General features: G+C 33.9%; 1 protein-coding gene across 2 annotated transcripts in view; it reads right to left on the bottom strand.

Moving 5' to 3' along the window:
- Positions 1–1,611: 1,611 nt before the first annotated feature.
- The window catches only part of LOC123554149 (major facilitator superfamily domain-containing protein 1-like), a 31,662-nt gene continuing 18,503 nt past the window's right edge, over positions 1,612–14,770 (bottom strand). For both annotated transcript variants that reach the window (XM_053548405.1, XM_053548406.1), the window contains exons 9-13: positions 11,281–11,378; positions 10,133–10,245; positions 9,643–9,690; positions 9,243–9,331; positions 1,612–1,956 (exon numbers count right to left, since the gene is read on the bottom strand). In XM_053548405.1, coding sequence (XP_053404380.1) covers positions 1,954–1,956; positions 9,243–9,331; positions 9,643–9,690; positions 10,133–10,245; positions 11,281–11,378 — 351 coding nt within the window. In that variant the 3' untranslated portion in view covers positions 1,612–1,953. The remainder of the gene's footprint in view (positions 1,957–9,242; positions 9,332–9,642; positions 9,691–10,132; positions 10,246–11,280; positions 11,379–14,770) is intronic.

Raw genomic sequence — 14,770 nt, 5'->3', positions numbered from 1 at the left:
CTCAATGCCTTTTCAGAAGACAGAGCAACAGGAGAAACACCCTTAAGGGCCCGACGAAACAGGCCAGAAGACAGATATCAGAACAGTTCAGTCCTGGTAGGATTTGAAAACTGCTCATCATAGAGTCCTCCCCCTCTTCCGTCAGACACAATCAAAGAGGGAAGTGTAGTGTCCAACTGTAAACGGGTTGAACACTAAACATGCGGTATGTCTCAAAACAGTTGGGTCGTAACCTCTTTTTATAAAACGTTTTATAATTTTAACAAATACATTTGGAAAATTACCATGACCCAAGATCTTACGAAGAATTACAAGAGACTGTTGGTAATGTTCTGTACATACATATCATTGGGATATACATAAGACCTACAGTTTATAGACTTTGCTGATAAAACGAGAACTTGACCATATAAAAAAAGTTGAAAACATAGCCTATGAGGGGCAAAAACCCTTGTGTTGGGAGTAGCCATATTAATATAGATTTTTGATAATTATGGCTCTACGACACAAAAATAAGTCATTAAACTCAATCCACCAAATTTGCCAGGCAGCTCTGATCCCAACTACTGCATTCACAAATTATACAAATGAACAATGCAGAGCCCTGAAAAAATTTCAAGTGAAAGTAAAAAATTTATGTCGTTAATATTTTATAAGTCGTTTTCGAACTTGCAAAATATATGAAATCGTTACAAAATATTATATAAAATCGTACCATTATTCAAGTAATCATGTATTCTGTTAGATTAGTTTAAACATATTTATTCCCAAAATAGAGTACATATATTGGTACATATGACACACTGTAGTGAAGACAAAAGAGGAAAGGATAAGAATAAAAGACAAGTCTTATAGAATTCTTCTCTGTTAGATAAAGAATAAAGAACAAGTTTTTGTTCGGTATTGTTCAAGCTGCAAAACTGCCACAAAACTTGAAATTAAAACCCGTCATCAATATCGTTTAAAAGAGCATAGATTCCATTTATTCGGAAAATAAATATTAAAGAGCTTAGGAAGACTTGATAGCGCCACAAAATCTGAATTAGAATTGCTACGACAAACCAACTAATCACATTAACACAAGGGAAGAATCTAAAGAATGATTTATGAGAGTCTGTTTAAAACTAATTTGAATAATGGAGTTTGCTATCAGCCCAAAGAATGTGTAGTTTTTTTTTTAAATGCGCGGAGAAAATTAAAACTTTGAAATATTAGGTTCAAGTATTATTTGTTCTAATCAACATACGATTTGGAAAAAGGCCACATGGTAATTTAACAAAACCAGACAGGAATAAATGTTAACATAAATCCCGGTTGTAACATAGAAGTTAAACAAAGAATAGTTTATGTCTTGTGAATGAGAGCATATTTGTATACCCACATAGAGTTATTCTCTGAATAAATGAAAATAATGTGGTTGTGCGCAAAATACTGTGGAGCTTTTGCTCAGCAAAGCAGACAATAGACAATAAATGTTCTATTTTGAAATAAAGTTTTAAGTAGTGCAAAAGCATGCCTATAATTTGTATTTTATAATTTATTTCATAAATGAATCAGTTTAGAAAAAGTGTAGACAAATAAATCATTCTCAATGAAATAAAAATGTACACTAGGATACCTTATCAACTCATAATTCAAAAGCATGAAATGTTTTACATGGTTTTCTTTCCTTATTATTATCGAAAAGAACTAATCCACTTTGATTAACCGACAACATGTGTGTTCATTTGTGTTTTATTGTCTCAGATGATATTCCATTCATGTTCACACTATTACTATCACCCTCAAGTGCACGTGACATTAGTGTAATATTCCATATATACACATATCACATTACTACACTTTGCTTCCAGATGCACTGCTTTTGTTTTATATCAAATTTTAAATTCTGTCTTTTAGTCTCATATAACCCGTCCAGCCGCTGTCAAAGGTGCGTCCTCTATCTTTACCGCTTTACTGAAAGGAAAAAAGAAAACCGTTATAATACAGTGTTTATATATGTATGGTACAGGTAACAGGAAAGCAGGCAGAAGGAAATTTCCATCTGAATATTACATGATTCTCCTTGACTGAGTGGTTAAGGTCGCTGAATACAATCACTGGAAACATCTCTGTGGGTTGGAACCCTGCACCGATCGCCATGTGAGAAGAATTTCCAGCTTGCCTGCTAAATGACGTTAAGTACCCGTCCTTGCCCGAAACAATGCATATAGAGGTACCTCGTATCTCTCTCTATCTATCTATCTCTCTCTCTTTCTCTCTTTACTATGAACCTAGAAAATTACATGACTTAAGCTTTGATGGTGTACTTTAAACCCCTACCCGCCCCTCCTACGAAACATACACGTTAACAGAACACTATAAAGTTGAATGTTAATTTGTACTTCACGTGCCGTTTTAATCAAACGATACATACAACAGTCAAAAAGTACGTAAGCAATATTTGTTACACGTAACAGTTAGTGAGACATGTTTTTCTATATTGGCCTCTGTTGCCTTTGCCCCTTACCGCGGAGGGATCGACACAATGCAGGAATACTTGCAATCTGATTAAAATCATCTCCAATTAATGTTACGCACCTTCGATCTGAGGACAGGCTATTGAGCACTCCTTCACTAATTAGAGCCTTGCTTTCAACATTTTGAAAGTGAAAGTAACAGTTTATAGAAAAATGTATATTTAACCTGAGATTCCAGTTTTCGATATGTGATTATCACGTACGGGTTTATAATTCTAATAAGTAAGCTTATATAAACGCACGAGAATTAGTTGTGTTTCCTATTTTTCCACTCATAATTGAAAAGCGTGTGTAAATGATACCGGAGGCAAACTGCATTAATTATAAAGCTTTATATTCAATCATCGATAACTACATGTTCTTCTATGGTGTATTGGTCAAGTACGCAGGGTAATATTTATTGCCGCAGCTGCTCGTGTTCGATTCCCGCCTCAGGCGTGATTTTCTCTTGATTTCACTTTTTCTAAAGATAATTTTAGAAAACACAATTTCACGTTTTTATGTTCATAATATGACAAAACTTTTATTCAGTCTAAAGAAAAAATATTTTAGCCAAAATTTGAGTCCAGTCCCTTTTAGCCAAACACTAGTTGGAACAAGTCGTCTGATTAGTTTTAATAGAAATAGATTGGTGGAAATAAAAAAAGCAATATTGGAAATCCGATTATACAGAAAGTAAGTTTTAATTGGCTGTCTTCAGATCTAACTTTTAGGAAGATCGAGAACTTTAGTCAGATTGGAATACTTGCTACCTCTATTCCTGCTAGAAAGCTAACAGTTTGCTAGAGGAGGATCGGTGGACTTTTCCCCACCATTTAATCATGGAAATTGGTAAATGACCGAAATGGTGATGGTGTTATTTTAAACAAATCAAAACAAACTGACGCTAGGAAATTACCAAAGTAAGAAAACTGCGAACGAATCCATTAAGTCCTAAATTGGTTCAGAAAATCATCATTTAGATATTCCGTTCTGCAACAATGTACGTGAACTATTCATTTGGTTCAATTTTGTTCCCTAATTTATGTATGATATCATTTGAACAGTACAGATGTGTGCTTCAAGCGGAGAGCATTGGTGACTTGAAACAGTTTTAGAGGCTGAGACAGTTAAAGTACTGGTTGGCAATACAACTATCAACTTAATTATTACGAATAACAATAATAACCGTATGAATTCTATTCTTTCTGTGGGTATCAAATTAATCGTACGAGCGAATACTCATCAGACCTGAAAACCAACCTTCGTTCGTGCTTTGTATGAGACATATATACAATGCATTTATATAAAAGTCACATTATTTCTTCCCAGCAATTATTAAGTTCTCAGCAGTTATCGCGATAAGGAAGTGGAATCATACACATAATGATGCTCTTTTTATAAAAATGGGAGAATGTTTGAACTGCTACCTTGTTCTGTAGTTCAAGTATATGCTACTACAGTGTGTTTTGTAAGCCCACCTGCCTACTTCAGAAGGTTGAGTACAATACTTTGCATCAAGAAAACCTTGACTTCGATACCCGAGAACGGTGTATGTTCTCCTTAATGATTTGGCAGATTACAGTGTGTCTTATGTAATTCTTCTTCCACCTTCAAGTCATTTTGAGAAGTTTTTAGCTACATGCTGTGTACTAAGTATCTGAGAATTCACAAACACAGATTAGGATTAGGTTAATTAACCACCTTTAAGTACTTGAAATAACGTTGAAGAAAACTTAAAACCCAGTCAAACAAACAATGAAACATAAATTGTTATGGTGTTTTAATGAGACAACATTTCAAAAATACGAGTTTTATTGACTTTTTAAGTTAGGGCTCAGTGGCTCAGCGAATAATTAGCGTCATTATTATTTTGTTTACGAACTGAGAGGGTAGCACGACAACAATTTGATGCTAAACAGATAAAAAGACTGAAGAAAAATAGCTGCTACGTTAGTCGTTAGTTGTCATGTTTTAAGCAAAATGGAGAAAATAGAGGATTAAAAAATTCAACACTGTCGGAAATATCGTCAAATTTTATCTGTAAAAAGTTCATAACAGTCCGTTGAAAAATTTTGGCTGACTCATGCTACCTTAAGCGGACGAAATGCAATTTTATCTAAACATATGTGCTTGAAAAAAAAGATTTAGACACTGTACGTATCTATTTGCGGAAAATAATTCTTTCAAGACACAGGTGAAATAATAGGTGTTTTAATACTAATACGTGCGCACGTATAACTTATTATGGGGGCATGTAATACCTAATACGTGTACAAGTATTAGTTTAAAAACATCTGCGTACGGACTGGTATAAAAAAACATTACCACACATTATAAGTTTGAAAAATATCTGTGCACGTATTGGTATGAAAATATTTGCGCACGTATAACTTTCACTTGTGCACGTAATAGTTGTTACGTGCGCAGGTATTACTTTATACGTGCGAAGATGTTTTTTATATTAGTACGTGCGCATTATATGTCCGCTGATGTTTTTTATACAAGTACGTGCGAACGTAATAACTAATACATGTGCACGTAATAATATAAAACATATCTATGTCACCTCTGTACTACCGTACAACATTGCACTGACTGTACGAACTTGAAATACTTAAATAAAAGCATATTAAACTACAATATCATAATCGGGACGTATTTTAAACTATACTTTGTGGTCCCCCGCTCGTGATAAAACGACGACGATCTGGATAGGTTCAAGTTCTACAATTTTTCCTTTACAAAAATGCCGATATGGTACGGAGTTAGTGCGCATGGCGTGAATGTAAGGTACGGCGTACGACATTTTGATTTTCGTAATGTTAGGTCTCGCATCGTACCGTTTGCGACAACAAGACACTACTATGCACTTTACCAAATTCCGCAATATTGTTGATATATATCTTTTCAATAACTCATCTTTTTGAATTATGCATTTATTAGAAGTTCACGAGTCAATCAAAAAGTAATTTTATTAGAAGAAAACGCATTTGTCGCCGGGCTGCTCAGTGGTAGTGATAACAACATGGGTCGACAGATTTTGAGTAAACTGTCATGGACAGATACGCTCCGGTAATACAGGATATAAACAAAACGATATAAATAAAACGTCAAAATAGGGGTTTAACAATACACATTCATGTCAAAAGCAATGCATGACAAACAATACATGTTCAAGTTTCATATAAACATGATTACCTTTAGATTTATTTATAGTTTACAGCACAAAATTGGCTTGTTTACATTTTGAAACAATTACGACGGATATCAATCGGTTAATATCTCGTGCGGGGAAAATCAGTATTTTAGATGGTGTAAGGGAAGCAAATATTGATAACAAACTGATAGACCTAGAACTACTCTGCCTACGGTCTGTATAATTGGTGTTCAGATTTACTATTTGATTGCTATGTATTGTTATTATGAATAGTAATATATATATTTATGTTACATTAAAGTATACAAAACATATAATTATGTAATAACATTGTTATGGATTTACCCTATGACACATTCCCAGGTAACATTATATAATACAAATAAAATCAAGTCGCCGGAAAGCTGTCAGCTAATATTTTGAAGATTGGATTGAAGAAAAAAAGGCTAATAAAGCTATAACTGCTATTGCGGTGTTTTGCATGCCGTTGAAAGGCTGAAAAACGCCGCATCCTTAATGAAAGTTACCCCAAAACCCTCTTACCATCTTATTCTTTTTTCTTTGTTCACAAAACACACGCTGAGTCTCGTTCTGAAACCCATGCGCCAGCATCCTCACGAATAAGAACGGAAATCTACGACGGCAAATATCTTGGCAGTGACTACGATTACGGTACCGTAATCCTAGCCTCCGATTCTAGGATTACGGAAGTTCCGTATTCCTACACAACCCAATGATGATAGGGTAGGATTACGGAAGTATTTAAAGGCATCAAATATGTCTTAAGATATGCATAATTGATGTTGTAAACTTACTTATTATGACCCCTTTCGAAGAAGGAGGGGTATATTGTTTTTTCACTTAGAATAGCGAAAACGAAATACAAAAACATATACGGGTGTTGATTTCGCCCGATTCTATGCGCAGAAATCTAAAGTGACAGGAAAAATCTATATTAAAGGTATAGAATATTTTTAGAATCCTTTTAAGCTATTATTAACAATATAATTCGCCGTTTGTCTGCCGATTTTCAAAAAAAAAAATATATATTTAGTATGGTTTTGGAAAGAAAAACGTATGTATGTGGGTGTTGATTTCCCCTGTTTCTTCGCGGAAAACTCAAGTGACAAGCAAAATCAACTCATAAAACTTAAGGTATAAATATTTATTTAATATCTAACTTTGACCCTCATATTTAAGTGAAATAAGTAAGTTTACAACATCATTTATGCATGTCCTAATATTCATTTGATGCCTCTTAAATACTTAAATCCTAGAATCGGAGGCTAGGATTACGGTACCGTAATCGTAGCCACTGCCAATATTTTTCACATTTTCAAACAATCAATGCAAAAGATTTTCTGTAACCCAAACATTTCGACAAATTGTATTATATATCTTCTAATGAAAGGCCCATAGTTTGACAATAAAGTAAAAAAATCACGAAAATTATAGACTGTTCTAACAAACAAGAGACAGTCACAAAATATGCCCTTGGACTATGTTACGTCCCTTGTCTTACATGCGCTCATGATGATTTATTTTTCGTCTACAGTAGTATATTCTAAATATAGACAGCGTGACTTGGACACAGCTAAAGACTCAGCCAATCAGTGCTCGCTGGAAATCTCTAGCAGTCGTTAATTATTTACTGCAGAATAGGATAGGGATGAGTTCTTTATACATTTTTCCTATTTACCTAAAAATGCTATCTTTTGAAATAATAAAAAAATTATTTAGTTTTCAGCTCCTAATTCCTTTATGTAAGCATTTCATGAACTGCCTTGTATTTCTTTTATTTACAATATCATTTTTTCATTGTCACATTTTAATAACTTCTCTATTCCAGTGGCAAAATCCTAAAGTGTATCAAAATAAATTTAATATAGTTGCCGGTTCCTACTAAATTTGACCCGATGAAAACAGATCGAGTAACATATGCCCTGTTGGAAGATGTAGAAAGCATAAATATTTCATACCTTTTTAACCGATTTATATTTTACTGACTTTAACACATTTTTTTCCGTTTTACAATGGAGGTCAATTAACAAACCATTGTTCTATCTATGTAACTGTATAACACAGAGTCGGAGAGCGAATGCCACACTGTCAAATTTTACAGCGCCCGGGCATCGATTATGCGATCTTTCTGTTCATTGTCTTTTGCTCTGTCTAATGAACTAACCGAAAATTCTGACTGTTTAACTGATTTAGGTTTCATTTGCTTCGTTAAAAAGGTTATTACAGGAAGACCACTTGAAAATAAAGAAAAAATATAAATAGTAAACATAAGAAATTTTGTCATTAAAAAATAAAATCAAGCTTAAAAAACCCTGTTTTGAAGACACTCCCAGTCTGATGCCTTGGAGCAAGCAGGTTCTGTTTAGGGGATATATTCAACCAAAGATCCGTATGCTGAACGCTACATTTGTCAAGTGTAACGGTAATGCGACGACAGCCAGATACCCTTATTTTGCGCCAGTACTTACTTGTTTCAACTTAATACTTCTGAACATGGAAGACAGGCGGACGCGATTAACTTCAAACACAATTGATGTCAGTCAAATCATCAAGAGTGCACCGGGCCAGATTATCGAACCCGCGACATCTTAATTCATTTTAAAGACTTGGGCTAAGGCTTCATCACGCTGTTTTTTTTTTATTAAACTAATAACTACAATTGATAATAATCAAAACTGTTTTACTTATACATGTCGGTTTACGGTTTAATTCTGTATTATTACCTGCGGCATTCAGGTATATTGAAAAGCAACACGTAGTGTAGCACATGGGGACTGGGTGATTTCATGTGATTTTTTTACCGATATGCAATTGGCTTATCGCATTTATGGAACGCCGTTTTTTTTTGCAATATATCTGGCACTCTACTTGATATATAGAGAAATGAGTGTGACCTGAATTCCTCATTCATTATTTCATATAATTTATTCAAACTTTCAGCAAGCAATGATCAATATTGATACCTAGTTGTGCATAAGGGATTGTTTGTGATTTGTTCTTTAATTTCTCCTGGATTATGGTCTTGTGTTGTTTTCTTGTGTATGTCAACGAAGTCCACGAGAAGGCATGGATTACATTTGTGATAGCTCTAGTAAAGTATCTCAGTAGTCAAGTAATGTGATCAGTTGAGCTAAATGTTATGTTATCCATGAAAGGGAATTATAGTTATTTTTGCTCAAAACAATAACTTTCAGATTTAAGAAATTACATATTTCATAGATTTACTTGTTAAACATGTAGAATACAGTAATATTTCCTACTTTAAAGCGTAATGGCGTGATAGAAGCAAGCACGATATTAAGGCTGAGTGGTCAAAAATACATCCATAACAATTTCTGGTCTGTATAACTTCTGGCCGCAGGAAATCTTTCGACTTGTACATAATGTGACACACTCATTACCTTAATGTACAACACTGACCATGCGCTAAATGATATGTATGAACATTCTGATCCGAGCACGTTCAGGTTGTATGGACATTCAGGTTAATAAAGTGATGCATCTATTTCCAAAATCTTATTGCAACGTAGCAATTAGCAGGAACAAATTAACTAATTCCACACCTCTACTCCAACTCTGCCCAATTCCTTCCCTTCTTGCTTCAGATTTGCCCGATTCCTTCTCTCTGTAGAACTGAGATTTACTTCACCTCCTAAATTGAAAATAAATTTACTTGTTTATAAGTAATTGTAGGTATTGAATGTTCTTTATAGCATATGTACGCCTATGTTTTGAACGTGTGTATTCATAATATTAAATTGATTATTATCTATTATATAATAATGATAACATAGTTATTACATTATTATTTACTATTACGAATTCGGGACTATGCAAATAATAATGTTGTATCGTTGAAACACAAGTCATATATATGTTTAGAATAAAAGAATAAAGGTATACTGACAATGTTTTAATTGCTATTTACATTGATCATTTTATGAGAATAAAATGAAATGATACCTTTTGCCTGGTCAGTGATATACAGCAGACTTCCAAGTATAAGTGATCCTGTCATGAATATAGTAAAGCACTTTGTAGTAAGAGATATTTAAGATAAGAGATAAATCATATTTCCGAGTTAAATGCATTTTGTAATAATACAAACACATTTTTCGTTTTAATGCGAAAACCATCTTGACAGGATTGCTTTTCAAACAGGTACATTAGTACTATCCGAGAAACATTAAAAATGCAAAACAAAAATATTTATTTATTACCAACGCATGCATGATGCCGATATATTTGTCCATCAGTTGCAAAAATGATCTAATTGATTGTTGCCTATTATGTACATTTAGCTTGTCCATATAACCCGTCTAGATGTACTGTCAATATAATGTAAACAGTAGTTGTTAAAATCTACAAAGAATGACAAAATTCAGGCATTTAATTGCAGAATTAGCATTTTCTATCAAAAAATTAACATGTTATGCCATGTTTATATGCCTACCTGCCATACAAGCGGTGAAAAATACCTCTAAGACAAGATATCCGTTATTATCTGCTAAATAACCTGCAAAATATGCCGTCCCAGCTTGACAAACGGCAATCATTGCGTTCATTCTAAAGATAAAAAAAAATTATAGAAATAAGATAAAGCCGTTTATGGAATGAATAGCATTATCATATTACATGTCAGTCACAGTATTACTTAATGGTAATCTTATGGGTACAAGTAGAAAAACAAGTTGTATTAGATTTATAGTTTCATTCTTTGTGGGTTAGTCACACTACACCGTATAGCGTTAACGGACGCCCAACGTATAGAAAAATTGCGCCAGAAAGTTATCCGGTGACGGAAGGCACCCCCACTGCTGCTCGGTGCTCTCGCGATCGGTGTATGGGGCGCATAAAACGGACAATGGCCGCAAGATCAACGCACATATACAGAACGAACAACGTTCAATTGACCGTACTAGTAACGGACTTGTACCGCGTAAAATATAAGCGCAACGCATGAGAAACTGACAAAACGTTCTTCGAACGTTTGACGAATGTATTGACAGTTATCGTCCGTTGGACATACGTTACATCCGTTGCATGTCCGGTAGTAGTCCGGCCGTGAATCAGGTCAACCGGACAAAAACGGATGCGAACCGGACAAGTACAGAATAAGGAACGTACGAGTAACGAACAAAACGCATATCAGCGCATTGCTACAGTACATCTAGCGGACAACTTTGTCCGGTGGTGTACGTTCCAAATTTTGAACATGCTCAAAGCCTTCCACCGGATGGAACGGACTTCGCCGGACAAGGAGCGCAGGCGCCGCATAAGAAACGGAAATGAAACGCATGCGAACGGACACGAACGGATTGAAAATTGTGTTATACGTTGGACGTCCGTTAACGCTATACGGTATAGTATGACTTACACATTACTTAAAAATCAATTAAATGTATTTGAAAATGGACGGTATGTTGAATAAAGCTGTTTAATAAAACGCTTAACAAAATAAGAGCCAACTGATATTAAGAACTAATAGAGCATCTTTCATGCAGGGAATAATATGCATTACAGTTAAAACAACACACATCAAATACAGTTTACATGTATATTTATTTAAAACAATTTTAGTATCCTACAAATTGTACGTACATGCCGTAAGCAGTTCCGAGACGATTGAAGGCTATTATAAATGAAACCATTGGCAACATTGCAGCCGTAAAGATAGAAAATCCAAGTCCCATTGCAACCTGGAGAAATGACAAAATGAATCTAAACAAAACAGTTTAAAAAGAAACATGTTTAGACGTACAATAGATATAATATTAAAATAAGCAGACGTGATGGCTTCCTCTTATTATTACCTCAAGATTAAGTCTTCAACGCTGAAAGTCAGTTTGTTCAAAATCAGCGACTTTAAACACCAAACAAATGATTCCACACAAGAACGTGTTTAATGATCTACAATATAAATATATGGATTAACGAAGTTCTTATATTGACTTAATGTAATAATAAAGGGATACTATACAAGAGCACAGCCTCTGTGTGTGTTCTAACGCTTAACTATAAGCAATACGCACACAAAAGTTCTGGTTTCTGGGCTACAGAGTCCCCTTCTTATGCGTAACTAGTATTAAAAGCTCTTTTTAAGTTCAAGAAATGTAGACATGAACACAATGTAACAAAGATATTTACTTGTCAAAGCCAAAACATATCATTATAGTTCTGTTAAAATGCAAGTATGATAATTAAATGTAGATCTACACAGTTTCTAAACTATAGCTTTTACATTATTCAAGTAGTGAGAATCACTACAACCAATTCTAACAAGACCCAATTCCTTTTCCTATTAAAGAAAGAAGGCTGAAGATTGTGTGTTAATATACAACAATCCATTTTTCTGACGTCACAAATACAGTAGAAACTCCGAAAACCGGACCAAGTCAAAAGTCCGGTTTTCAGAGGATTCCGGTTTTTAGGGGATTTTGCACAAATTTCTGAGGGGATTTATATATGCATACTCATATTCATTTCATCTAACTGTATTATGTTCAATGTCTTTTAGGCTTTTTCTTTTCCCAAATCTGCATTGTATGTCTCTGTTATATATTAACACTGAATTATTTCTAACAGAAAATCATCACTTAAGGATGTTGGATACATTTCAGGCCAATTTGTTCTACAATTAAGAATTTTTTCATACTTTGCATGTTTGAAGATCTTTAGTATCTATTTCATATAAAAGCAAAAAAACGGTAGGTCACCGAACTCCTTTTCATTATATCGGCCATTTTCTACACACACTGTCAAGACAAAAGTGAAATTTGAAAAACCTGGAAAAATTGAGGGTACATTTCAAAACACAAACTATATTTATCAGTTGTAAAATAATTGTATTTCTAACAATTCAGTTTGAATATGCTATGAAGTCAGTATGAAATTTTAATGATTTTCACATAATACTGTTACTCATTTTCACAAGGCAATATAATTACCCCACCCACTTTTTTCCAATGGGACCAGTACTTGTATCAGTCTAAAGATAGCATAACATTATTTCTACAATTAAGACTTTTGAAATACTTTTTGTATATATTGTGTCTCAAAATTGCTTCAAAATAAGGGTAAAAAAATTGGGGGTCACCGAACATATAAGAGAGATATTCTGTATTTTATCATGAAAGTACCAAAATTTTAGAATATTTGGGTTTGCTTGCAAATAAGCTATAGCAACAAATATTTTCATGAAAAAAAAAACACCTAAACAATATGAACATGTGTGCAAAACATAGTTTTAAATAACAAAATAGTTCCAAACCATTTACATCGACATTTCATCATAAAAAAACAGATGTAATATTACCCCACCCACTTTTTTAAAGTTAAGTATGAATTGTATAGCATTGTTAACACTCCAGCATGAATATTACTATAACAATCTTCACCGAAGTATAAAAACAATATGTATGGCTACATAATCTGGAATGTGTTTTATTATGGGGATGATCCGACCAGTATATCAAGAGTAATGTGCCCATGATATAGTAAAAAATAGCAATATTTACCAATTTTTTACAACTGTATCATTTTTATTTAAAGAAATCTCGAATAAACTTAGAAACTTGTCTAAAATAGATAATGTGTACGGCCAATGGGTCTTGCAAGACCTAGATTTCAAGCATTTTCAGACTAGCAAGTCCAGAGTTATCTGTCCCTGTTATATAAAAAGTTACAATATTTGACAATTTTAACGCTCTAGTTTGAACATTTTCATAACAATTTTGATCAGATTTAATGGCAATGTATACGAGCACAAGCTCTTGGAATAACTCGATTTTGGGTATGATTAGACCAGCTTGTCCGGAATTATGTGCTCCTGATATATCACAAAAGCTGTCTGTTAACAGCACACTTGAAGGGGTTTAGGAGATACAGAGCAGACATAAAATTGAAGGCTTTGAGTTGTGACCTTGACCTTGAACCGACATGGGTGACTCATGGCTTCTGCACATTGTCTTGATGAGGTGATCATTTGAACCAAGTTTTATGAAAATCCTTCAACATGTTCAAGGGGTTTACCGTTTAGGAGATACAGAGTGGACACAAAATGTTACGGAAGGACGGGAGATGGAAGGACGGAAGTAGGGAAGGATGGACAGAGACCATTCCTATAAACCCCACCACTTGTGGCGGGGGAGTTATAAACACCACGACAATAACCATGGAGGAAATGACCTTCAATTCAGCACCTATAAAATTTCATATTGTGATAATTGCCTACAAAAACAAGTCCCAGTACCGTACCGTATTATCATTTTCTAACAGATAGTTAACCACCTTAAATATTTCTAACAGGTAGTGAACCACCCCAAGTAATCTAAAATATTTCTAATTGTCACTCAAAAATGTTCTGGTATGTAGGACTCTCAATGAAAATTATCTTATATCATATATGATAATAAATTACCTTAAATTATGTCCAGAAGTTGTGTTGAGCTAAATAATTCTTCCTATAGTAAGTTACTGAATTAAACCAACAGGCTACTTCTAATCAGGCCATAGAAATATATAAAGTGTGTAGTAGACCAAAAACCTATCAAAGTATCTTCCAAGTTCAGAACTGACTAGTACTGAAATAAATAAATTTCTTTTTAATTCACTGCACAAGACATTATATTTGAAAATTTCTATTAATTGACTATTTGAGAAAAGTACCTTGGACCTTTCATCAATGAAATTTACCAAAATTCTCTAATATAAAGGAAAGAAAACCTGTAATTTGTTCAGGATAATATTAAACAGTAATGTTCAAATCAAATAAAAGTACATGTCATGAATTTGTATACTGGGTATTGTCCGTAACTATTGACCTGGCACTCATTAATCTTCGCCCATATTTTCGGGTGTTTTCGTTATTTTACGTGATATTCGTATCCTGAAAATATCTAGATTTATCAAAATAATCAATTTAGAGAACCAACGGCACAGTGGTGTAGTGGTAAGCTCTCCGACTTGGAAACACGTTACCATGAGTTCGAATTCTTTTCTAACCATTTTTTGAAATATGATTCCTTGTGTTTGTATTTGAATCTATGATTATATATTTTTTCATGAAACATTGCATTTTGTATCGATAAAA

Source organism: Mercenaria mercenaria, chromosome 7 (assembly GCF_021730395.1).
Source record: "Mercenaria mercenaria strain notata chromosome 7, MADL_Memer_1, whole genome shotgun sequence".
Lineage (NCBI taxonomy): Eukaryota > Metazoa > Mollusca > Bivalvia > Venerida > Veneridae > Mercenaria > Mercenaria mercenaria.
Note: the sequence above shows the minus strand (reverse complement) of the source record. Positions and strands in the feature narration are given on the sequence as shown.